The sequence below is a fragment of the Xenopus laevis genome, chromosome 2S, assembly GCF_017654675.1.
Source record: "Xenopus laevis strain J_2021 chromosome 2S, Xenopus_laevis_v10.1, whole genome shotgun sequence".
Classification (NCBI taxonomy): Eukaryota; Metazoa; Chordata; class Amphibia; order Anura; family Pipidae; genus Xenopus; species Xenopus laevis.
In genome coordinates, this window is record NC_054374.1 from 21,251,312 (window position 1) to 21,279,208 (window position 27,897).

General features: G+C 39.1%; 1 protein-coding gene across 1 annotated transcript in view; it reads left to right on the forward strand.

The window, feature by feature from the left end:
- The first annotated feature begins 281 nt into the window (after positions 1-281).
- The window catches only part of morc3.S (MORC family CW-type zinc finger 3 S homeolog), a 35,030-nt gene continuing 7,414 nt past the window's right edge, over positions 282-27,897 (forward strand). Inside the window, 13 exon segments of the mRNA NM_001091434.1 lie at positions 282-409; positions 8,000-8,072; positions 10,002-10,134; positions 11,294-11,508; positions 12,800-12,947; positions 14,567-14,711; positions 15,683-15,814; positions 19,722-19,841; positions 20,876-20,973; positions 21,920-22,021; positions 23,499-23,621; positions 24,403-24,480; positions 26,695-26,716. Of these exon segments, the coding sequence (NP_001084903.1) occupies positions 371-409; positions 8,000-8,072; positions 10,002-10,134; positions 11,294-11,508; positions 12,800-12,947; positions 14,567-14,711; positions 15,683-15,814; positions 19,722-19,841; positions 20,876-20,973; positions 21,920-22,021; positions 23,499-23,621; positions 24,403-24,480; positions 26,695-26,716 (1,428 nt within the window). The 5' untranslated portion in view covers positions 282-370.

Below are 27,897 nucleotides of genomic sequence, written 5' to 3' on the forward strand. Positions count from 1 at the left end.
ACATGGTAATTAGGGGGTGTGGTCAAAACAACTTCGCTGCGCAACTTGCGTCAACTTTTTTGACCCTTTTTTTATTTCCAAAATGTTGGGAGGTATGGGAATGACAGGATTTTTGAGTCAGAGAACATTTATCCCCCAAGCACCGCCTCTAAACAGAAGACAGTCAGGGCTAGTCACATGGCGCTAACAACATTAATGAAGGAGGGGTTGTTCTGTCACGTGGGTAAACAATGAGCGGAAATACAGGAAGTAGTGGCGATTCGGGATTGGTTTTTAGAGGAGACGAGGCTCCGCCCCGGAAAGGGGGAGACGAGGGCGGGGTTAGCTCAGCTGTTGTGGGATTTGTAGGTTCCTGGGTGTTTTAAGGAAGATGGCGGTGCAGGCGACAGACGGGATTCGTTTGAGCGCGGTGAGTGAGAACTTGCGGCTGCCTAGAATAAGGGAACGGAGAAGAGTTACACCAAATGGGCTTTTACTGAGTGTCAGCCGGAGCGCTCCTCACAGCTAATGAGAGTGACATTCCCCAGTGTCTGCTTTCCCTGTGGCTCCTATTTACTGCTGCTAAACCTCATGAGGCGACAGTAGCACCCAGTCTGGCTAATTAATGTGCTCAGGCGGTTTAGCAAGAAACGTGGATGCAAGAAGTTCTGCAGGAGCTGCTGTGCACAATCCATTGAGTCAACCATTAACTATGAGTTTATTTAACCTGCTTCTTTAAGGCAATCCCTCCCTTTTGCAGTATATATTTATATATAAACCCTGGGAAATGGGGTCACGACTCCAGATTTATCAATGGATGATGGGGGGGGGGGTGTACAACTTGCCCATTTGATCTCAAATATATGCCATTTACTGTACTAGTTACACTAGAGTGAGTGTAATCTCTACTGAACTGCAACTCTCTGCTTTCCACTGACTCAGAGTTTGCTGCCTGGTTCATTGATGATAACAATCACTGCAATGTTTATATAATAAATTCTAATCTCTTTTTATCCAGACTTGTAGTTGTGGAGAATTTTCATTCATTTCATGTTACACTGTGGGGTTATGGTTTAGCCCATGGCGGCAGGGGCATCATTACAATACACATTAGTAGGGGAAGGCATTCCAAGATAGTAATATGTTCAGTGGCGCTGCTGCAGGCACACCTATCATTGAGGATGCTGGGAGTTATAGTTATACTGGGCTGAAGGTGCTTGTGCCTGATCTAAGGGATAAACAATAAAGTGTTAAAGGGATGGCTCACCTTTCAGTTAACATTTAGTATATTATAGAATGGCTAGTTCTAAGCAACTTTTCATTTGGTCTTCATTATTTATATTTTATAGTTATTCAATGATTTACCTTTCCAACTATCAAATGGGGGTCACTGACCCTATCTATGTACAAATGCTGTTTAAGGCTTCAAATGTATTGTTATTGCTACTTTGTATTAATCATCTTTCTATTCAGGCCTCTCCTATTCATAGTCTAGTCTCTTAATTCAAATCAATTCATGGTTGCTAGGGTAAGTTGGATCCTAGCGACCAGACTGCTGAAACTGCAAGCTAGAGAGCTGCTGAATAAAAAGCTAAAGAACTCAAAAAACGCTAAGGGCTCTTACTGACGAGCGCTTTTACCTGCGCTCCCCAGCGCTCCGTTTTTCTGCGTTCAGCCACAGGGGAGTGCAGGAATAGACGCATTACATTTTTTCCAATGGGGCTGTACTCACACAGGCGCGTGTAGGCGCAGGAAAAATGCAGCATGTTGCATTCTCAACCTGCGTTCCGTGCCTACACACGCCTGTGTGAGTACAGCTCCATTGGAAAAAATGTAATGCGTCTATTCCTGCGCTCCCCTGCGGCTGAACGCAGAAAAACGGAGCGCAGGTAAAAACGCTCGTCCGTAAGAGCCCTAATAAAAATTGAAAACCAATTGCAAATTGTCTCAGAATATCACTCTCTACATCATACTAAAAGTTAACTCAAAGGTGAACAACCCCTTTAACATTTAGTATGTTATAGAATGGCTAATTCTAAGCAACTTTTCAATTGGCTTTTCATTTATTCTTGGTTTTTTAATCATGTGCCTTCTTCTTCTGACTCTTTCCAGCTTTCAGCTGGGGGTCACTGACCCCATCTAAGAACAAATGCTCTGTAAAGTTACAAATGTATTGTTATTGCTACTTTTTATTACTCATCTTTCTATTCAGGCCTCTCCTATTCATATTCCAGTCTCTTATGCAAAGCAATGCATGGTTGCTAGGGTAATTTGGACCCTAGCAACCAGCTCAAATTGCAATCTGGAGAGCTGCTGAATAAAAAGCTAAATAACTCTAAAACCACAAATAAAAAAAAAAAATGAAAGCCAATTTAAAGATGTCTCAGAATATCCCTCTCTACATCATACTAAAAGTTAATTTAAAGGTGAACGACCCCCTTTTACCTGACTGTGGCTCTGTGTCACTGGTTAGAAAGTTCCCTGTCAGGCAGTATTATATCGCAGCTGATCTTTCAGTTTAATTTCCGTGTTTGTGAGTTCACTTGAGTGTTAGTCCTTGACGGGCAGGGGCTGCTCATCTTTACCCCTCACTTTACACTGGTTTCTTGTATTTACCTTCTGGGCACTGCTTGAAACTGGCAGCTGCTGGAACGTTATTGTGCTGGTGATGCCAGTCTGATGTGACTCACAGTCTTGTGTTCGTTTTTCAGCAATTTCCTTATTTTGCTCAAAACTTTTTTCTTTAATAGATATTTTTGACATTAACTATACACTTAATTTAAACCAGTTATGTGCAATGGTCATGCCCCTGATATTTATATTTATTGATATCTTATTGTTAAATTATTTGAATAGGTTTGATGTAGTAGGTAGGTTATGTAGTGTCTGGCCGCTGCAGAGTCTGTGGTATAATGTGAACATGGCATATTGGCAGTGCTCCATAAAGGCTTTTTTCACTGATTAGCGTTAATTCAAAACAATTCTTGTGGTGATTCCTTGGGTGCTCCGCCTCTGGCACCCCTTATACATTCGATTTATAGTAGCAGTTGGAAACACTCACAAACGCAGCATAACTGCAATTAGGCTTTTTATTCCATTACCACACAACATGTTTCGGGCACCTGGCCCTTTCTCAAGTGTGAGATGCTGCGTTTGTGAGTGTTTCCAACTGCTACTATAAATCGAATATTGGCAGTGCTGCTTTTGGGGTTCACAAAACCAGTCCCCTCAATACATTGCCCCCCATTCAGTTGCTTTTTGTATTGCTGTGTGTTGCCCAGTACCCATGATTTGTGTTTGAACCTAACTCCTGGCATACACATTGTGTGTATGTTTTATAGACCTAAATCTTTGCAACTGTTATTGGCTTGATTAGGTCTCTTAAAGGAACAGTTAACACCAAAAAATGAAAGTGTATAATGTACTGTTGCCTGCACTGGTAAAACTGGTGTTTTTGCTTCAGAAACTCTACTATAGTTTATATAAACACGCTGCTGTGTAGCCATGGGGGCAGTCATTCAAGCACAGGATACACAGTAGATAACAGATAAGTACTACTATAGTTTATATAAACAAGCTGCTGTGTAGCCATGGGGGCAGCCATTCAAGCACAGGATACACAGTAGATAACAGATAAGTACTACTATAGTTTATATAAACAAGCTGCTGTGTAGCCATGGGGGCAGCCATTCAAGCACAGGATACACAGTAGATAACAGATAAGCACTACTATAGTTTATATAAACAAGCTGCTGTGTAGCCATGGGGGCAGCCATTCAAGCAAAGGATACACAGTAGATAACAGATAAGTACTACTATAGTTTATATAAACAAGCTGCTGTGTAGCCATGGGGGCAGCCATTCAAGCACAGGATACACAGTAGATAACAGATAAGTACTACTATAGTTTATATAAACAAGCTGCTGTGTAGCCATGGGGGCAGCCATTCAAGCACAGGATACACAGTAGATAACAGATAAGTACTACTATAGTTTATATAAACAAGCTGCTGTGTAGCCATGGGGGCAGCCATTCAAGCACAGGATACACAGTAGATAACAGATAAGCACTACTATAGTTTATATAAACAAGCTGCTGTGTAGCCATGGGGGCAGCCATTCAAGCAAAGGATGCACAGTAGATAGTACTTTTCTGTTATCTACTGTGTATCCTGTGCTTGATTGGCGTTAGCCTGCAGGGGAGCGCAGGAGTAGACGAATGTAAGCACCGAACGCAGGTAAGATGCAACATACTGTGTCCCAACCTGCGTTTGGCGCTTACATGCGTCTGTGTGAGTACAGTCACATTGAAAAGAATTCAGTGCGTCTAATCATGCTACTGAATGCATGAAACCTGAATGCAGGGGAGCGCAGGTAAAAACGCTCGTCTGTAAAGGTGACCATAGACGTAACAATTACAAACTTTCTTGGCAAGAAAGATCATTCGTTTCAATACACACGAGTAGAACTGAATCATCAGATATACAGATAGAAACAATAGAATTCTACCTGTATCTGACGATTCAGCACTAACAATGGGCGATGTTTGGTGGCTTCAAAGGCACCTGATCAAAATTTTCCGTCCAGCCCAATCGACGAGCTGACAGATATCCAAGTCTTCCGTCGGCTCTTTTTCCACCATACACGCACCGAATATCGTGCAAAAATTCGTTTTGTATGATATCTGTGCGTCTATGGCCACCTTTATCCTGAAAAAGATAAAGTTAAAGACAAATTCAGAAAAAAAATGACAAAGTCTGAAAAACTGTCTGTTCTCATGTTTTATCTCCACCTTTATTTTGTCTCAATATCACCACTTTTGGGAACTTCCCCCTGGTGTTTTCTTGTGTTTCCCAGTGAAACCAGTGAGAGTCCTGGGGGCATATAAATCAGCCACCTGAGAAGCTCCCCTTTTGACATCAAACTTATTTTTTGATATAAATTTAAATATTTATGCATAGAAAACTGCAGAATGAGTATCAATAAAATTATAATAAAAGCTGCTTCTACTCGTTACTAAATGTTCTCTGTACTGGCGTGTAGATAGAGATATATCTATATCTATATATATATCTCTATCTCAGGTGGTACTGAAACGTTGGACAATGCTGTGTTACAAATAAAAACATTTTAATTCACCTTTACTAGTGTGCTGATCCCTGCATCGATTTTATATATATCTATATATATATTCAGCCGACCACAATGATTTACACTGGAAATATTTTAGTACAAACAATAATACTAATTGGCCTAGACACCTGTGCAGTTATCCGTTTGGGGATTATTTGTAATTGAAAAGATAATTTCACTTGGGCAATTAGTTCCTTCCATAGCTCTGCATCAGCTGTAACTAATTGCCCCCTATGGAGGACACCTATTAAAGCTGTAACAAGTATTGTGGGGAAATTTAGAAACCTTGTTTATGAAGCTTGTTAGTCTATAATTGCAGTAATAACCAGTCATATATTACATCCACACTCTGCATTACTAGTAATTGGGTTGGATACATGTTGCAGACTGCACTGGTGTGTCAAATCAAGGTACAAGTATAGATCACTGCCACAGGCTATGGAAAAAAACAAATAGAACCTAGTGCAATATTGTTAATATTCAGTGCAGTCACCAAAGTGTTACAACACTAATCTGTGTGTGTCTTGAACCATAGAAAGTCTATGCACAGATTTTTCCTGTGTGTTCTAAAGTGCTATAGTGCTATCTCCAAAATAAAATGATAATTAAGTCAAACAAGGTGCTTGTAGTGCTTGCTTCAAAGGGTAAAATGAATTAAAATTAGGTGCAATGGTGTTTTCTGCAATGAGTAAAACTCAGCTTGTGGCTTCTCCGCTCTCTGGTGGGATTGGCAATTTACAAGATTCCTGATTTCAAAACAACATATCAATAACAACTCCAGGGTATTCGTTTTTCTGTAAAGACATTAAAAAGCAGAGACAGCGCCCATAGTGTAATTTGCCTTTATTTTTTAAAAAAGGTTTTAAAACTTATTGCACTTACATAAGTCACACTTCTGAGCGCATATCAAACAATCCAGTTTTATAGTGCAGATTATGGAGGTGAACCTTTGCAATAACAAGAGATGGGTTCTGCCAGCATCTCCCTCTCCCAAAAAAGAGCGACAAAGGGAAAAAAAAAAAATCTGAGGGTTTACTTTTCCTTTAAATCTTGCAAATTTTGTTTGTTTTTGCAATTTTAACTAAGGGCTCTTACACACGGCCGTTCCGACCTGCGCTCCCCTGCGTTCCGTTTTTTGGCGTTCAGCCGCAGGGGAGCGCAGGAATAGACGCAAGTCATTATTTGAAATGGGGCTGTACTCACTCAGGCGCGTGTAGGCGCCGAACGCAGGAAAAATGCAGCATGTTGCGTCTGAACCTGCGTTCGGCGCCTACACGCGCCTGAGTGAGTACAGCCCCATTTCAAATAATGACTTGCGTCTATTCCTGCGCTCCCCTGTGGCTGAACGCCAAAAAACGGAACGCAGGGGAGCGCAGGTCGGAACGGCCGTGTGTAAGAGCCCTTATATGCACTGGTGTGTGTTTGTAACCATGCAATATGAATCTAGAATAATTTTTCTGAAAAGCTCTGCTTTACTGAGCCAGATATCATTACATGTTTGTAAGGTTTTGTTTGACAGGCTATTAATAATCTATAATATCTTTAGAAATTACAGTTTGATAAATTATCCCCTAGTAACTCCAAATTCACTGTATAATTCAGCCTGCTGCCTTGTTCCTTATAATACATGAGTGATATTCAGAGTTCCCTGTATAACTCAGCCTTGTGCCTTTATATGGTCACAGAACCCCTCAGTGACTTCTAATATCCTTATCATTTACAGTAGGGGGTACATTATCCCTTATAATACATGAGTGATACTCCGAGTTCCCTGTATAACTCAGCCTGCAGCCTTGTGCCTTTATATGGTCACGGATACCCTCAGTGACTTCTAATATCCTTATTTACAGTAGGGGGTACATTATCCCTTATAATACATGAGTGATACTCGGAGTTCCCTGTATAATTCAGCCTGCAGCCTTATGCCTTTATATGGTCACATGACTTCCATTACATCTAATATCCTTAAAGTATAATGTAACCCCAACTGGAAATAATAATTGTACAGAAATGGATTTCCTGGTTGTTTTATTTAAAAAAAAAAAAAAAAAAGGAATTAGTACTGGAAACACACACTTGAAAATAATGTTTTATGATTTCATTTTCTCTGTAATAATAACACAATACTTTGTACTTGATGGTAACGAAGCTGCATAAATCCATATTGGTGGCAAACCAATCCTATTGGTGTTATTTAATGTTTAAATGTTTTTAGTAGCCTTAAGGTATGGAGATCCAAATTATGCAAAAACGAGAAAAAAAACCTTATCTGGAAAACCCCAGGTCCCAAGCATTATGGGTAATAGACCCCATATCTGAGAATAGAAAAATAATTATTTAGCTGTAGAAAGTTTGCTCTTCTCTTAGATAGAGTTAGATTTGTTGCTTTGATTTATTTCCATAGAGGCCGGACTGTAGAGCTGGGCTGGCAAAAGAGGTGGTGTAATGGAAATCATGGGGGTGGTAAAACACTCATCATTGACCTGTGTGCCATTGTTCTAATGCTAAAGACTTCAGTATACAGGTGTGGGATCCGTTATCCGGAAACCTCTTCTCCAGAAAGTTACGGAAAGTCCGTCTCCCATAGACTCCAATATAATCAAATAATCCAAAAATTTTAAAATTATTTCCCTTTTCTCTGTAATAATAAAACAGTAGCTTGTACTTGATCCCAACTAAGATATAATGAATCCTTATTGGAAGCAAAACCAGCCTATTGGGTTTATTTAATGTTTACATGATTTTCTAGTAGACTTAAGGAATGAAGATCCCATACCTGTACCTTACCATACCTTACTATCCCAATATAATTTTTCACAATAAATCAGTATTTTGTTTATCTATATCTGCCTGAATTACTCTTGATTTTCTGCATTGTGTCTTTCAGCTAAGCCCCAAATTCCTGCATACCAACTCCACAAGTCATACGTGGCCTTTCAGTGCAGTGGCTGAACTTATTGGTAAGTGCAACTTCCTTCCTGTGGTAACATGGCCTCTGTGTTATTTACTTGAAAAGAGAGAAGGAAAGAAAAGAACCTTGTTTTGTAAGGGTATCAATTACTACACCTCTATAATTCGAACACTTCCCTCAAAATAATAATTTAGTTTCAATTCGTTGTGTGGTTTAGAAAAGGATACCCTTATCTTATTGCAGTAGTCCGAATTGAAACTATGTTTGCAGTCTTTAAGATAAGATTATAACACCAGGTTAGCATATTACAATGTTGCTTATTATTGTAGTTTGTTAGATTTAACTCCGCTCTACTGGATATAACAAGCCATGTGCAGCATTCACCTTCAAAGACCTCACAATAAATATTTCTAATAGAGAAAAACGTATCAATTGGTATCGTTTGTTATTTTATTCCGGTTTAACCCACAAAGTCGATAACCACTAGAATTAAAATTCGGAGTTAATTACTCCCTATTCAATCACTTTAATTTAAGGTGCCAGTGTTTTTTAAGGATTCCAATTCATTCATAAATTAATTAAATTCGCTCTCAACGTTCTAATCAATTAAACCAATAAGAGGTTTACTATTGCAATTCATTAAAATATACAATATAAAGTGACCTGTGCAATCGATTCGATTTTGGATAATTCTGATGTGCTCTGATTAATAAAGTGCCATGTGCAGGCAATTAATTCACCAATTCATTTAGTGGCTTATGCATAAATTAATTAAGATCTAAAAGTTAATTACTATGGTCACAATTAAAAAAAAAAACCCTGGTTATCAACCTCTTGATTAAAAGTTGAGGAAAAGTGAAAATTGTATAGAGGGTGGAGTTGCTCCCAAGAATATAACTAATAGTTTTTTCTAAGTCCCTAGGAGCACCACAAAGATGTAGAACGACAGGACCTGTAGGGCTGCGGTCTCAATTGTACCTTCCTATCTGTTTGGAAGAGGCTAGCTTAACCTACAAAACCGCAAACCTCACAGTCCTTAGAATAGAAAATAGATAAGTAAAAAGAGTCTAAGAATGTTATTAAAAAGGTTTTCCAATAGTTTCAATCCCGCCCCACCATCCGGTGATTTAAAGCTAAAATCAAGGAGACCGTCAGTTGGCAGTGGGGTTTGCGGTTTTGTAGGTGAATTAATTGACTGCACATGGCACTTTATTAATCAGAGCACATCAGAATTATCCAAAATCGAATCGATTGCACAGGTCACTTTATATTGTATATTTTAATGAAGTGCAATAGTAAACCTCTTATTGGTTTAATTGATTAGAACGTTGAGAGCGAATTTAATTAATTTATGAATGAATTGGAATCCTTATAAAACACTGGCACCTTAAATTAAAGTGATTGAATAGGGAGTAATTAACTCCGAATTTTAATTCTAGTGGTTATCGACTTTGTGGGTTAAACCGGAATAAAATAACAAATGATACCAATTGATAAGTTTTTCTCTATTAGAAATATTTATTGTGAGGTCTTTGAAGGTGAATGCTGCACATGGCTTGTTATATCCAGTAGAGAGGAGTTATATCTACCAAACTACAATAATAAGCAACATTGTAATTTGCTAACCCGGTGTTATCAGCTTATCTTAAAGACTGCAAACATAGTTTCAATTCAGACTACTGCAATAAGATAAGGTATCCTTTTCTAAACCACACAATGAATTGAAACTAAATTATTATTTTGAGGGAAGTGTTCGAATTATAGAGGTGTAGTAATTGATACAGTTACAAAACAAGGTTCTTTTCTTTCCTTCTCTCTTTTCATTATAATTGACTTATACCTTGTGTGGCTGTAGAGTCTGAGCATTTATTTACTCATTGTAAGAGTTAACCTTTTCCTTCTAATAAAATCTGTGTTATTTACTGTCAGCTTTTATCTTAAAACTAACATTCTCTTCTTTTTTTATTTCCATTTTCAGATAATGCCTATGATCCCGATGTTAATGCCAAGCAAATATGGATTGATAAAACTGTAATTAAGAGCAATATATGTCTGACATGTACAGACAGTGGGAACGGTATGACTCTGGACAAGCTGCACAAGATGCTCAGGTAGGTTATTCTGTACTTTGCCTGAGTAGTCTGCCGCAACGTGACTGGTTGCTAGGGTCTCCAAGCCACATAGAAAGCAATTACATAGATTCCTGGCTGCCAAATTCAGGGCTTGGTTTTGGACAATACTGTCAGCTGTGCAGCCAACTAGGCAATGGGTTAGCAGTATAGGGAGAGTAGAAGGGATTAAATAAAATAAAGAGAATAAAAACATTAGAACATAAAAGAAATGGGGAGAGAGCGGAGATGGGAGAGTTCGAGGGATTAAAGGAGAAGGAAAGCTACGGAGGCATTTTATTGCCAATAGATTAGCTGCAATAGTGCAAGCTAGAATGCTATATTTATTCTATAGAATGTTTTAGCATACCTGAGTAAAAAGCTCTAGAAACTCTCTGTTTGTTTAGAATAGGAGCTGCAGTATTAATGTGGTGTGACATCACTTCCTGTCTTAGTCTCTCCCTGCTCTGGGCTCAGATTACAGCAGAGAAGGGAGGGGTGGGGGAAGAGGAGCAAACTGAGCATGCTCTTGCCCAGGGCAATGAGGTTTAAGCTGAAAACAGGAAGTCTGATACAGAAGCCCATGAGTACACAATAGAAGGAAGAAATGTGGTGTTTCTTTTGACTGGGGACTCAGAGCAGCATTACTTTGAGGGTTTACTGGTATATTTAGGTGGACCTTTCTGATAAGGCTTACTTACTTTTAACCTTTCCTTCTCCTTTAAAGGAATAGTTCAGTGTGAAAATAAAAATTGGGTAAACAGGCTGTGCAAAATAAAAACATTTCTAATATAATATGTTATTTAGCAAAACATGTAATGTATAAAGGCTGGAGTGACTTCCTGTCCAGTCACTCCAGCCTTTATATATTAAATTTTTTGCTAAATAAATATGTCAGAAACATTTTTTATTTTGTACATGCTTTCTATGTACCCAGTTTTTAGGAGAAGGTGGAAGGAAAGGTCAGAGCGGAAGGAAGCAGTTGAGGGGTGAAGCTTGCTAAGGAAATGGGTAGGTAAGATTTGGAGGGGACAGAAGTAGACACAGAAGATCGGAGTACAGAGAAAGAGAAATGAAAGTCTTTACCTTTACAGTGTCCATAACTAATATATGCATTATTACAGTAACGGTTAGAATAGATTTTTTCTCTTATTTCCCTCAGCTTTGGCTTCAGTGATAAAGTTGCTGTGCATGGCCATGTTCCTGTCGGACTTTATGGAAATGGGTTTAAATCAGGATCCATGCGGCTGGGAAAAGACGCCATCGTGTTCACCAAAAATGAATCTGGCATGCATGTAGGCATGTTATCCCAGTCCTACTTGGAGAAAATCAACGCAGAGCATGTCCTGGTCCCAATCATATCATTCAACAAGCACAATATCCTTACATGCCAATGTAAAGACTGACTGTCTGGAAGTGTTATTAATACTGTTTAGGGTTGATAAAAATAAAAAACCTATGTTAATCCACGATAAGAGGGGAACAAGTCCAGGTTTATTGTGTATAATAAGTATCACTGGGCAGGCCTAACAAATTGGCATTTCCCCCTTCCTGAGTAATTTGGATTTAATTGTCCTTAAAGTGATTCTGTCATGATTTTATGGTGTAGTTTTTATTTCTAAAATTAAGTTTACACTGAAAATCATTGTCTACAATATAAAATTGTATTTTTTTGTAGTTGTAATTAAGGATGCACCGAATCCACTTTTTTGGATTCGGCTGAGCCCCCGAATCCTTCACGAAAGATTCGGCCGAATACCGAACCGAATCCGAACCCTAATTTGCATTTTGTTTTCTGACAAAAAGTCACGCAATTTCCATCCCCGCCCTAATTTACATATGCAAATTAGTATTCAGATTCGGTTCGGCCGGGCAGAAGGGTTCGGCCGAATCCGAATCCTGCTGAAAATGGCCGAATCCCGAACCGAATCCTGGATTCGGTGCATCCCTAGTTGTAATATTGGTGTGTAGGTGCATCTCAGGTTATTTTGCCTGGCCATGTGCTTTCAAAAAGAGCCAGCACTTTAGGATGGAACTGTTTTCTGACAGGCTGTTGTTTCTCCTACTCAATGTAACTGAATGTGTCTCAGTGGGACCTGGATTTTACTATTGAGTGCTGTTCTTAGATCTACCAGGCAGCTGTTATCTTGTGTAAAGGAGCTGCTATCTGTTTACCTTCCCATTGTTCTGTTGTTAGGCTGCTGGGGGGTAAAGGGAAGGGGTGATATCACTCCAACTTGCAGTAAAGAGTGACTCAAGTTTATCAGAGTGCAAGTCACATGACTGGGGGCAGCTGGGAAACTGTCAATCTGTCCAGCCCCATGTCATGTCAGATTTAAAAAACATCTGTTTTCTCTTTTGAGAAATGGATTTTACTGCAGAATTCTGCTGGAGCAGCACTGTTAACTGATGTGTTTGGGGAAAAAAACACCTTTTCTCATGACCGTATCCCTTTAAAGTAAAAGTGTGCTGTGTTTAGCCATCATTTATCTGTCGTCTAAAATATTCACCCAACTTTGTAATAGCTCAGCCTAAGCTGCCAACAACAGTTTTAATCACACACATGTAAATAATTCTATTACTTCAGTTTGTATTTGTTTTAGTTGAATTCTTCTGCCGCTAGATTTTCAGTGCACTATAATGTCAGAGTCCTTAACTGATATCTAACAGCAGCTTGAACAGACGCCTGACTCGGAGGCAAATTTAAGGGCAATAACCACTTACTCTCTGCTGAACAATATGAAAGAGCTCTTAGCTGAACTGGATGCAATTACCGGCCGGAAGGGAACACGGATCATTATCTGGAACCTGCGGAGGTACATATTTTAAATTATGGGGCAGATTTATCAAGGGTCGAGTTGAAAATTGGAGTTTTTTTTTTTTTGGAGAAAAAACTCAAATCAAGTTTTTAAAATTCAAATCGAATCTTATTCAAATTCAATTCGAGTTTTCGGTTAATGCCATTCATCCGAGTTTAAAAAAAAAAAAAAAACAATTTTTTTAAATACATTTCGATTGGTCAAACTTCGAGTCTAGGAAGTTTTTAAAAGCTCACATGAATTTGAAAATCGACCTTTGATAAATGTGCGTATGTGTGCTAATGGCAGAATGAGGCAGTCTTGCAGTGCCACCCACTCTTACATTTTATGCAGGCACTTTATATAATATTCTTTTTGTGGGTGTACCCATTTAAACTTTATTCACTTTACTTAAAAAGAAGCAGAATATGTATGTATATTGAGTTCTGTACACAGAATAAACCGTGCATGTTTTAGCCTTGGTACAAATGAAATAGATCTACTTATTCAGAAAAAACTTCGATACATTGTGCAGTAAAAATGTCAGTGGGAGTAGATAAGGCCTCTACTAGTGATGTGCAGGTTGGGATTTCCCCGACCCTAACCCATCCTCCCTTAGCCCGCGCCTGATTGCATCCACGCTTCCGGGTTGCTTTTATAGACCCGCGCAGGCGCAGCGTCTATTAAAGACTAAGTCGGAAGCCGGCACTTGACGGTGGCGGGCGAATAAGCGTGCAAGGTCGATCCAAACCCAGCCCAAATTGCAGGTCCCGCGGGTACACATGTCCCTTCCTCAGTGATAGTAAAATTGTGCTGCAATGTAGAGTCCTGCAGCATGTCAGGTACCTGCGGGTTACCCGCAAAAACCTGCGGTACCCTGCGGGTTGCAGGAAGAAGTTCCGGGTGCGGGTATAGACGTGGTTTTGTGGGTCAGGCTGCGGGGTTTACGACAGCACTTCCTGTTTTACTCCTTATGGATAAGGTACTTGCGGGTCGGGCAGTGGGTCTAAGTGGGTAAGAATGCGGGTTGCGCATACGTGTCAGGTACGGGTTCCAAAAAATTGATCGGCGCAGGACTTTACTGCAATGCAGCCTTTATAGGAAGTAAAATAGTGACACCTACTGGTGATAAAGTGTACATGTACAAAATAAATAGATAATACCAAACAGCTATGTAGCTATGTAGTCTTAATGTCCTGAGTGAGTGTCCATATGTAAAGTCCTTGATTAATTCATTTGTTTGTCTACCATAATCCAGAAGAAATCCCAAGGCACACGGTGTACAGTTGGCACACGTTTTGTTGTTAAAAAATAATTATTACAAAAAATGAGTGTACTACACTTTCAGCCAGCTGTGGAAAGTGGGTTTATATGCACTCTCATCCGTTTCCATATGGATACTATATTTTAAATAAAGAGACAAAAAGGTCAATGTTTTCAATTCATATATGCTTTCACCTTTTTTTTTTATACATTTATAAAATCTCCCCGTATCCATTGTGTTCTCTGTACCCCACATTGATTTACCCTTTGTATGAATGGTATAATGGAAAATCTTTACAGGCACTATTAGTCTTTAACCCCTTTTTTTTTTGTGTTTTTTTTTAGTGTTATTAATTAAACGCATTTCCTTTTAGGGACAAACGTGGGTTCCCGGAATTTGACTTTGATTATGATAAATATGACATTCTGATACCTGCAGAGATAGACGGTACAAAGAGAGGCTATAAAAAGCAGGAACGAGTGGACCAGGTTGCCCCCGACAGCGACTATTCTTTGAGAGTATGTATGATTCACTGTCTGTTATTAAAGAAATAGTAACACAAAAAATAGAAGTGGTTAGAAGGAATGATAATATAATGTACGGTTGCCCTGTAGTGGCAAAACGTGTGGGTTTGCTTTAGGAATGCAACTCATAAACAAGCTGCTGTGTAGCCATGGGGGCAGCCATTCAAGCACAGGATACACAGTAGATAACAGATAAGTACTACTATAGTTTATATAAACAAGCTGCTGTCTAGCCATGGGGGCAGCCATTCAAGCACATGATACACAGTAGATAACAGATAAGTACTACTATAGTTTATATAAACAAGCTGCTGTGTAGCCATGGGGGCAACCATTCAAGCACATGATACACAGTAGATAACAGATAACTTCTGAAGAATCATTTTGTATGCTATAGAGCTTGTCTGCCATCTGCTGTGTATCCTGTGCCTTTTCTCCTTTTCAGCTGTGAATGGCTGCCCCCACGGCTACACGGCAGTTTGTTTATATAAGCTATAGTAGTACTTATCTGTTATCTACTGTGTATCCTGTGCTTGAACTATAGTAGTACTTGTCTGTTATCTACTGTGTATCCTGTGCTTGAATGGCTGCCCCCATGACTACACAGCAGCTTGTTTATATAAACTATAGTAGTACTTATCTGTTATCTACTGTGTATCCTGTGCTTGAATGGCTGCCCCCATGGCTACACAGCAGCTTGTTTATATAAACTATAGTAGTACTTGTCTGTTATCTACTGTGTATCCTGTGCTGACCCTAGTGGGGTAAAAAAGGGTTCTCTGAATATAGAATTAGAAAACCGAACCTGGTTAGGTAGAGATGGGCTAAATGCAGACAAAAAGGCCTTCACAAGCAATTGCGTGTAAAGTGAAGCCTTCTGAAAAAATAAGTATTTACTTGTCTCATGCCATACACATAGCACTGCTGAAATACCAAAAATGCTTTTTTTTTTTTTCCCCCCGCAGGCTTACTGTAGCATTTTGTATCTAAAGCCAAGAATGCAGATTATTTTGAGAGGACAAAAGGTTCAAACACAGCTGGTCTCTAAAAGCCTTGCACTCATAGAAAAAGATGTCTACAGGCCGCAGTTTTTGCAAGTATCCTTCTATTGCATTCAACTTTATTTATGGAAATATTAAAAGACAAAAAACACCATTTTAGGGTAATTCTTAGTTTTAATATTACTGATATTTTAATTCTGTGTTAACTGTCCCTTAAAGGAGAACTAAACCTTAAAATGAGCATGTCTAGAAATACCCTATTTAATGTACTGAACTTTCTGCACTATAAAGGTTCACCATCTCTATAACGGTAATAATCCAAGTCTTGAAAGTTCTCAAAGGAGCTCCCCATTTTGAAACTTGTTAGGAGAGTCAGTGGCACTGCACATGCTCAATGGGCTCTTGGAAACTGTTGAGAAGCTAAGCTTAGAAATCATCACAAATCATCAAGCAGAAAATGAGGGTTGTCTGTCATAGAAGGCTTAATATTCAGTTCTGATGCTAATTGCACTAGCTGTGGAACTGCCATGTCAAATTAACCTAATTGTATTTCTATTGCATTATATTCTGTAAATAAAGTATATTGTGAGTCAGACTTCTCAGCTCAGTGACAGAAGCCCAGAGCAAGGTCAGTGGATCATCAGAACAGAAGATCAGGAGCTACTGGGGCATCTTCCCTGCTAAAGGGCAGTAAGTCGTCTTGGGCTGGTATAGGACTTGATAAAATTTGCATTATTTGTACTCTACTTCTTTAAGATTTAGTTCTCTTTTAAGAAAGGTGTATCAGGATAAGCAATTTGACTTTCAGCCTCTCTCTCCCAGGTAATTTCCAGTCTGGTTGCCAGTTAGTCTACAGTCATATGAAAAAGTTTGGGAACCCCTCTCAGCCTGCATAATAATTTACTCCACTTTCAACAAAAAAGATAACAGTGGTATGTCTTTCATTTCCCAGGAACATCTGAGTACCGGGGTGCTTTCTGAAGATTTTTAACGAAGCAGTGTCCAGTTGTATGAAATGAAATCACATGTGAAAAATAGGATGTGCATATTTCCGTAATGTGCAAATTAATTTTGCTAATTTGAATGCATGCAACTGCTCAATACTGATTACTGGCAACACCAAATTGGTTTGATTAGCTTGTTAAGCCTTGAACTTCATAGGCAGGTGTGTCCAATCATAAGAAAAGGTATTTAAGGTGGCCAATTGCAAGTTGTGCTTCTGTTTGACTCTCCTGACAGCATGGGATCCTCAAAGCAACTTTTAGCAAAGATTGTTCAGTATCATGGTTTAGGGGAAAGCTACAAAAAGCTATCTCAGAGGTTTAAACTGTAAGGAATGTAATCTGAAAAAGGAAGGCCACAGGCACAGTTGCTGTAAAACCCAGGTCTGACAGGCAAAGAAAAATACAGGAGCAGCATATGCGGAGGATTGTGAGAATGGTTACAGACAACCCAAAGATCACCTCCAAAGAGCTGCAAGAACATGATCTTACTTCAGATGGTGTATCTGTACATCGTTCTACAATTCAGCGCAATTTGCACAAAGAATATCTGTATGGCAGGGGGATGAGAGAGAAGCCCTTTGTGCACTCACTTCACAAACAGAGTCTCTTGTTGTAGCTCATTTAGACAAGCCAAAGTCATTTGGTTACACTATTTGGTTATAACAAAAAGTACTTTGCATAGTGGAAGAAGAGCGCCGCATTCCAAGAAAAACACCTGCTACCTACTGTCAAATTTGGAGGAGGTCCCATCATGCTGTGGGGCTGTGTGGCTAGTTCAGGGACTGGGACCCTTGTTAAAGTTGAGGGTCAGATAAATTCAACCCAATATCAACAAATTCTTCAGGATAATGTTCAAGCATCAGTCACAAAGTTGAAGTTACACAGGGGTTGGATATTCCAACAAGACAAGGACCCTAAACACACTTCGAAAATCACTTTGAAAATCTATGGGATGATTTGAAGCAGACTTGAGGCAGCCATCAAATTTAACTGAAGTGGAGAGATTTTGTATGGACGAATGGTCAAAAATACCCGCATCCAGAATCCAGTCAAAGTCTATAGGAGGCGTCTAGAGGCTGTTACATTTTTGAAAGGAGGCTCAACTAAGTATTGATGTAATATCTCTGTTGGGGTGCCCACATTTATGCACCTGATGAATTTTGTTATGATGCATATTGCATATTTTCTGTTAATCCCATAAACTGTCACTGCTGAAATACTATTGTTAGTATTGGCATGTTGGGTATTAAAATGAAGTTGCTACTTTCAAAGCTCATCCAATGATAAACAAATTAAGTGGGGTTCCCAAACTTTTTCATATGACTGTATTTGCAGCCTGGGTACCTGTGTATATGCATAACTTGTATTTCAGCTGCCTGATAACTTCCATCCTGCTTATGATAATTTTAAGGATTATACAATGGAAAAATTAAGTACAACAATTTTAGCAGTTCAGTTTGGGATGGTATATAATTTATCCTGATAGTTCTTTAATTTACATGAAATACATTTTTTCTCTTTTGAGAAGGTGTTATTAATTTGAATAAAGCCTCCATTATTCTCAGGCTTGCTCCCCACAACCTCCATTATCTATTCCCAGGGTCCATCTCTTTATAAGGAGCAAAAAGAGGTTGGGCATTGGTGTACTTCAGGCATCCAAGAGAAATAACTTCTACTTCCATAACAAATAAGGAGTGATACCATGTAAATGTTGACATAAAACGTATCCCATTGTTATGAACATGATTTTTCAGGAAAAAATTTGTTATAGTGACCCAAGTACTTTTCACAGATCTGTTGCATAATAGTGGTCAAAAGGGTTAACTCTTCCCCTTGTACAGGTATGGGATCCGTTATCTGGAAACCTGTTATCCAGAAAGCTCAGAATTATGGAAAGGCTTTTTCACATAGACTCCATTTTATCCAAATAATCAAAATTTTTCAAATTGATTGCCTTTTTTTCTCTGTAATAATAAAACAGTACATTGTACATGATCCAAGCTAAGATATAATTAATCCTTATTGGTGGCAAAACCAGCTTATTGGGATTTTCTAGTAGACCTAAGCTATGAAGATCCAAAGTGTGGAAAGATCTGTTATTCAGAAAGCCCCAGGTCCCGAGCATTCTGGATTACAGGTACCATACAAGTAGGGATGCACCGAATCTAGGATTCGGTTCGTTCGGGATTCGGCCTTTTTCAGCAGGATTTGGGTTCAGCCGAATCCTTCTGCCTGGTTGAACTGAATCCTAATTTGCATATGCAAATTAGGGGTGGGGAGGGAAATTGCGTGACGTTTTCTCACAAAACAAAAAAAAGTAAAAAATGTTTTCCCCTTCCCACCCTTAATTTCCCACCCTTAAATTAGGGTTCGGTATTCGACTGAATCTTTCGTTAAGGATTCGGCCAGATACAAAATAGTGGATTCGATGCATCCCTACATACAATTCCAACTTAATCCACTTTGCTTTTAATTCTTCCAGTGTTTCTAGTCTCAACTTTCCCTTTAATGTAATATTTACAGAAAACACCCTGAAAAAGTTCTGATATTCTGAATAAAAATTCTGGTTCATAGTCTTCAATACAGGTATGGGATTCATTATCCGGAAACCCATTATCCAGAATGCTACGAATTACGGAAAGACCGTCTCTCATAGACTCCATTATAATAAAATAATCTTTTTTTTTTTTTAAATTATTTCTTTTTTTTTTCTGTAATAATAAAACAGTAGCTTGTACTTGATCCCAACTAAGATATAATTAATCCTTATTGGAATGAGACCCAGCAAATTGGGTCTATTTAATGATTTTCTAGTAGATTTAAGTTATGAACATCCAAGTTATGAAAAGATCCGTTATCCGGAAAACCCAAGGTCCTAAGAATTCTGGATAATAGGTCCCATACCTCTACTAATGTTTACTATTGATGAATGGGGCCATAGCAGTGCATAATGTATACTTGTGGTCAATTACTTTGTGTGCTTTCCTTAATAAAATCAGCCTAAAACCATAAAAATCATATTTGGATATAACTGCCGGAACAAGGAGCATTATGGAGTGATGATGTACCATAAAAACAGGCTCATTAAGGCGTATGTAAAAGTTGGCTGCCAATTAAAGGTAAGTTAATGCTCAATTGAGAATATTTTTAATGTTCTTTTGTCTACATGGGTCTCAAAGGAGAAGGAAACCCCCTGGGCGCAAAAATCTGTCCCCCCGGGCAAATGCCCCTAACTTGTTACTCACCCCTCTGCGCAGGTCCTGTCCACGGAGCTCATAGACGCCATCTTCTCCCAAGCGGTCTTCTTCCTGGATTGATCGACATCTTCTGGCGCATGCGCAGTAGGAGCATTTACCGGTACTTATCTACCGCACATGCGGCGAATGTAACGAAAATTCGGAAAAATTAGTGACTTTCGGCGCATGCGCAGTAGATCCGTACCGGTATATGCTCCTACTGCGCATGCGCCAAAAACGATCAAAGCAGGAAGAAGACTGCTTGGGAGAAGATGACGCCTGTGAGCTCCGTGGACAGGACCTTCGCAGAGGGGTGAGTAACAAGTTAGGGGCATTTGGCCGGCGGGACAGGTAGGCAAGGGGGGAGGGTTTTTGCGCCCAGGGAATTTCCTTCTCCTTTAAGGCAGGGGGCCCAACCTTTTTTGGCCCAGGGACCAAAAAAGAGCCATTTTTTTCCATGGACCGGGGGGGCTGTCGGAGGGGTCGGTGTCCAATTCGGGTGCGCTGATGTCAAAGTCGGTGCACCCCGTTCATTGTTCGGCGGCCCAGTGCTGGACTGTCCGCGGCCTGGTGGTTGGGGACCCCTGTCTTAATGGATACATCATTGAAAATATGTAAGAATGGGACCGGTTATCCAAAATGCTCAGGACCTGGGGTTTTCTGGATAACGGATCTATCCATAATTTAGACTACAGCACATTGAGCATGTGCAGTGCCACTGACTAAATAAACCTAAACCGTATTTCTAGTCATATGTTTCCTGGGCTTTTATTCTCTTATTAAGGCAGTTCAGTTTAGGTGAAGACTGAACAAGCGTTATATGTAGTGATCTGTCATTTTATTTATTTTTTTGTCTTTTTTTTTTTTTAACTTTTTTTTTTTTTTAATCTTTTTTTTTTTTTTTACTAATTTTCTAGGCTAATAACATGGGAGTTGGGGTTGTCGGAGTCGTTGAGTGTAACTTTCTAAAGCCAACACACAATAAGCAGGATTTTGATTATACAAATGAGTATAGGTAAGTTATGATTGTGCTATGAGTAAAGAATTTTTGTTGTTTAAAAATATAGTTGGCTTCAATTAAAGGGGATATTTACCCTATTTGTAAGCAAGACTTATGTTCTGTATATTTTCCAAGAGAGTAGCGTAGTAGATTGTCACTGGGGGTCACCATCTTTGAAAGTGTCTGTGACACTCACATGCTCAGTGGGCTCTGAGCAGCTGTTGAGAAGCTAAGCTTAGGGCTCGTCACTAATTATCCAGCAGAAAATGAGCTTCCCCTGTAATATAAGCTGATGCTACAGGGCTGATTATTAAATTCTGATGCTAATTACACTGGTTTCTGTGCTGCCATGTAGTAATTATCTGTATTAATTACTAATCAGCCTTATATTGTGACATTTCTATTCTATGTGTACTGTATATTGTGAGTGGGTCCCTAAGCTCAGTAAGTGACAGCAGCACAGAGCATGTGCAGTGAATCAGCAGAAAAGAAGATGGGGAGCTACTGGGGCATCTTTGGAGACACAGATCTTTACTGCTAAAGGGCTGTGGTTGCCTTGGGCTGGTACAGAAGCACAAAACATAATGTACAACATTTCTAGCTACTTCTTTAGTTTGGCTTTTTCTATGGAGAATGTCTTGTCATGAAATATGGCAGTTTCCCCTTAGTAGACCTAAAAGCAAAAATATGTGCACATAGCAAGCTATTTTTTAAGAGAATAAAAGCATTGATTATAACTATTCTACTATATCTGACCATGCACAGGGTCAGACTGGGGGCCCCCCGAATGCCAGGAGAGTGGTCTGGCCCGGAGGGGGACCATGAGGGTCGGGGTCCACGGGGTTTTTTCACAGTGTCCCGGTGGGCCAGTCCGACCCTGACCATGCATATTCAGCTGAAGTGTCTGTAGATGAATAAAAGTCTATGTATGCAAAATGCTTTAAAATTGTGATTTTTGCAGGCTTACCTTGTCTGCGTTGGGCTTTAAGCTGAATGATTACTGGAATGAAATGAAAGTAAAAAAGAATTCTCACCCTCTAAGTCTTCCTGTAGAAGATATACAGTAAGTAAAAAGGGGAAGAACGTAGAAAGTGATATGTCTTCTTTTTATTTGTGTGTGTCTTATGGGTGAGTAAAGTCGTGACAGAAAATACCAGCATGTTTTAAGGAAATGTAAACCAAATGCGAATTCATTTTACATTAATTCTCTGCTGAGCATTTTTGTAATGTACATTTTTTTTTTTCTGGTTTGTACCTTACTAATATGCTTGGGGCGCCCCAGGGTCTGATTTTAATGCTGAATCCAGCATGAGGAGCAGAGCACAAGTCAGGAGGCATTGCCAAACCCTATCCTTATGGTCTAACTTGGTGTGGGGTCGGTGGTGGAGTCTGCACCTCCTGTTGCTCCTTAACGTGTGCATCTAAATTAGGTGCAAGTTAGGGAACAAGTTGTGGGATGACTATGTGCCTTACTTCTCCCACCTCTCACAAATATATCGCTGACTAATGCAGTCAATGCTGTATTCTAGGGGCAAGCGCAGGCCAATGGAAACAACAGTGCCGACAGCTGTTCATTTCGGCTGACTGCCCTCAGTTGGCAGGAGATGAAATTAGTGAGTAGAGAAAAGTCCTGTGATGCTCAGAAAAGTTATGAGCAGATGACTCATCTGATGTTTCACTGGTCTGTATAAACAGAGCAACACCAAGGGGCAGATTTATTAGGGGGCCCATTTACTTAACTCGAGTGAAGTAATAGAGGAAATAAAACTTCGAATTTCGAATGTTTTTTTTGGCTACTTCGACCATCGAATGGGCTACTTCGACCTCCGACTACGACTTCGAACCGAACTATTCGAACTAAAAATCGTTCGACTATTCAACCATTCGATAGTCTAAGTACTGTCTCTTTAAGAAAAAACTTCGACCCCCTAGTTTGCCACCTAAAATCTACCGAAGTCAATGTTAGCCTCTGGGGAAGGTCCCCATAGGCTTTCTAAAGTTTTTTTTGGTCGAACAAAAATAGTTCGATCGATGGATTAAAATCCCTCGAATCGAAGGATTTAATCGTTCGATCAAACGATTTTTCGATTCGAACGAATAGTGCTAAATCCTTCGACTTCGATATTCAAAGTCAAAGGATTTAACTTCGACAGTTGAATATCGAGGGTTAATTAACCCTCGATATTCGACCTTGAGTAAATTTGCCCCTAAGTGTCGAATAGTAAATTTGAATCCGAATTTTTGGGGTTTTTTTGTGTGTCAAAATTCACACATTCGAATTTTAATCCCCCAATTCGAATGTGATATTTATCACAACGCGACCATGGAAACTGTTCTAATTAGGACATTCACCACCTAAAACCTGCTGAATTCATTTACAAGTCAATGGCAGACGTCAGTTGATTTGCATGCAAGAATAAAGGACTGTTTAGTCGCCATTTGGGCTGCATAATTTAGTTGTATGGTTGCTATTGATTTATATTGAATACTAAACCAATTGTAGGGTGGATCATTTTACCAAATCTTTTTTGTGCGTGCAGGAAAAAGCCCGACCAGTTGTGGGTTCAGTGTGATTCATGTCTTAAATGGAGGAAAGTGCCAGATGCAATGGGAAAGTTAGCTGATAAATGGTACTGCAGTATGAACACAGACCCACAATTCAGGTAAAGTGGCAAGCTAATGCCAAGAAAATAACTTACTTTAGCAGATTCTTGTACTGTATATATTATGTAATACAGGTATGGGATCTGTTATCCAGAATGCTCGGGCCTGTGGTTTTCTAGATAACACATGTTTCCGTAATTTGGATCTTCATACCTTGTCTACTAGAAAATCATGTAAACATGAAATAAACCCAATAGACTTGGTTTGCTGCCAATAAGGATTAATTATATCTTCGCTTGGATCAAGTACAAGCTACTGTTTTATCGAGAAAAAGCAAATCATTTTTAAAAATTTGGATTATTTGATTATAATGGAGGATATGGGAGACGGCCCTTCTGTAATTTGAATAACGGGTTTCCGGATAATGGGTCCCATACCCGTACATGTGCCCACATTTTTTTTTTACCATTTGTTAATACTGCATATACATTTATTATAAAGACTAAATTTATAAGCACAACATTATATCTATTGAAGTATCCTCAATGATCACTGTGCAGTCCCCATTATTCTGCTGTTTACTTGCCATCACTAGCTCCCCTAATCCTATGAAGGGATTTCAGGGATCTGCAGTGTTCTGGGTCAGGCTTCAAATGTGATTATTGTGTACCAGTGCCTGTTTCCCAATGTTGGTTTATAATAGGACTTCTCCTTTTGTCTACCCCTCATAGATCAGAAGATGTTAGCTCTTGACCGAGTGATAGCCTACGGAACCTCAGGTCACCTACTCTTTCACTTAGAAATTTTCTGAATTTGTCATAACTTCAATTTTCTTAACAGAGATTGTACGGTGGCTGAAGAGCCTGAAGATGATGATGACATTACTCACTCCACGTATGAAAAGACCTATAAGAGAAGGTAAGTCATACAAGTACTGGTAAACAGACATGCGAGTTCTTATTATGTTGTTTTGCTGTCAATTCAAGGTGTGTTTAAATAAGGGATGCATGGAATTCGGGATTCGGCCAGGATTCGGATTTTGCCAAATCCTTCTGCCAGGCCAATCCGAATACTAATTTGCATATGCAAATTAGGGGCAGGTCGAAATTGCATGACTTTTTGTCACAAAACAAGTAAAAAATGTTTCCCCCTTCCCAATTCGGTATTTGGCCAAATCTTTCGTGAAAGTTCGGCTGAATCCAAAATAGTGGATTCGGTGCATCCCTAGTTTAAGTGCACCTTGAACATTTACCCAAGCAACATCTATTCTTTACAGAGGGGCATGCATGGCAAATATACTTAGCCACACTGTGATATAGTGCATAAGGTACAACCTTAGTAAAGGCAAGGGGTTTAAAGTAAAGTATAAACCACCTATGTGTAACTCACTTTAAAGGAGAAGGAAAGGTCTTCTGAAAATATATGATTAAAATTTTTAATTTTGGAATCCTCAGTGCACTTATTAAATTACATGGAAAATTCCAAAGTGGAAACTAGGAAATTCATTAACATTTAGAGGAGAAGGAAAGGTCCTCTAACTTGAGCCAAAAGTTAGGCACCACAAGTGATTATATATTCTTACCTGAAGCCCCAGGACAGTGCTCCCATCAGCAGAAAACTCTACCAGCCGGGGATTCTTCTAGCAAGCAACACAGAGCAATCGTCTTCCGGCTTCTTCTATCTTCAAATTTCCCGGGACAGACACGTGCTGTAGAACAAAATAGTTGAGTTCGGATTTTCGCATTACTGAGCATGCACAACCGCAAGAAAAAGAAGAAGGCGGCAGACAATCATTGTGGTGCTCGCTAGAAGAATCCTGGGCTGTTACAGTTTTCTGCTGATGGGAGCACCGGCCCAGGGCTTCAGGTAAGTAAAAACAATCACTTGGGGGCCTAACTTTTGGCACCCCCAAGTTAGAAGACATTTCCTTCTCCTCGAAATGTTAATGCATTTCCAAGTTTCCACTATGGAATTTGGATAATTTCTTTAAGTGCTCTGAGGATTCCAAAATTAAATTGTAATCCTATATTTTTAAAGGGATCCTGTCATCGGAAAACATGTTTTTTTTCAAAACGCAACAGTTAATAGTGCTACTCCAGCAGAATTCTTCACTGAAATCCATTTCTCAAAAGAACAAACAGATTTTTTTATATTCAATTTTGAAATCCGACATGGGGCTAGACATTTTGTCAATTTCCCAGCTGCCCCTGGTCATGTGACTTGTGCCTGCACTTTAGGAGAGAAATGCTTTCTGGCAGGCTGCTGTTTTTCCTTCTCAATGTAACTGAATGTGTCTCAGTGGGACATGGGTTTTTACTATTGAGTGTTGTTCTTAGATCTACCAGGCAGCTGTTATCTTGTGTTAGGGAGCTGTTATCTGGTTACTGTCCCATTGTTCTTTTGTTTGGCTGCTGGGGGGGAAAAGGGAGGGGTGATATCACTCCAACTTGCAGTACAGCAGTAAAGAGTGATTGAAGTTTATCGGAGCATAAGTCACATGACTTGGGACAGCTGAAAATTGACAATATGTCTAGCCCCATGTCAGATTTCAAAATTGAATATAAAAAAATCTGTTTACTCTTTTGAGAAATGGATTTCAGTGCAGAATTCTGCTGGAGCAGCACTATTAACGGATTCATTTTGAAAAAAATCTTTTTCCCATGACTGTATCCCTTTAACACCTCATCATTTTACACTGCTTGCATAAGATATGGCAGTTTGCTTAGGTTATAAAAAACCAACTCTCTGATCCCTTGGGGACTGCTGTATTATAGAAGCAGTATACATTTTTAGTGCACTTTCAGAAAAATATATTACTTTACAGATTGTCTAAATATATGGGCCATTCAGACATTAATCGCATGATGTAGGATCCTGAAAGCAACAAGCTGCACGTGTAAACCGCTAGGCAGATGATAGATTGGTAGTTGACAGTGCTGGTTGTAGGGCTTTAAGATTATATTTGTTTATAGCTGTCATTTACCCAAAGCCTCTTGTCCAGTTAGAATGGACCAATGCCATATTTCTGTAGGCATTATTAAAGAAATCAAACAGCTGGCAGTGTGGGAATCTTTCATGTGACCAATGTTGCAAAGCTTTTCCTTTGACTGACATTTTTTATCTTTATTGCAGGAAATCTGAACAACTTCAACAGGTGAGTTATCTTGCTGTGCAGTTTGAAACATTCCACAGGAGAACCCTTACATTTGCATTCATTCTGTATTAGGGTTTAGCCTTTAACAAGACTCATATTCCAATGTGTTCCTGAAAGGGACTTCTAGCAACTGGAAATATTTGAGCATATTTATCAAATTTTTGCACTTTAAAGTGCACTTTACTAAGGGGACATTCTTAAGGTTCCCTTAAAATACAGCTATGGGATCTGTTATGCAGAAAGCTCAGAATTACAGAAAGGCTGTCTACCATATACTCCATTTTATCCAAATAATCCAATTTTTTTTTTAAATATTTTTTTTCTATAATAATAAAACAGTATTTGTACATGATCCAAACTAAGATATAATTAATCCTTATTGGAAGCAAAACCAGCCTATTGAGTTTATTTATTGTTTAAATTGTTTTCTGATATACTTTTTTTTTTTTTTTCTTTAACTCTTTTTTCCGTTATTTTATTATTTTTCACAAATAATTTTCAGAACAGAATAGAAAACGAAAGCAAAACAAAATGAGAAACAAAAACAAGCAAAATTGTGAAAATAGTTATCCAGGTGAAGTAAAATTTCACAGTATTACAAAGTTTCACAAGGTGCATTCAAACTTCATTTCACATCGTGGAATGGGGATAAAAGGTGACTTTACCCGTTATTTATTGTCAATTTAGTGTGTTTATGGCTTAGGTGGCTTAGAGTAGGTAAAATAGGGCCCTGGCCAGGGAGCATCTTGTGTATTCTTCCATTCTTTTTCCCTCAAAAACTACGTATTAAGAACAAATTTTAATGACATGAAGACTTTGCATCATTCACGTGGATGTGTGAGTGTTAGGTAAATGGTACATCCAATTCACCCATATCTTATCATAAGCCAGCATGCTGTTATTATGTATAGCTGACATGTATTCCATTCTCCTTATTTCTTCCACTTTATCTTGGACTTCGTTCATCGTAGGGGCCATTCTCTGTTTCCACTTTAAGCATATAAGTCTCCTAGCTGCTGTAAGTATGTGGTTCATTAACCTTTGCTCTGCTTTGGTATTACCAGTGAGGGGTTTTGCCCAGAACATACACCCAGGGATCCAGTGGTATGTCCCGAAAGAGTACTCCACTCAGGAGTGCGGACATGTTCTCCCAGTAAGGGACGATTTTTGGGCAGTACCAC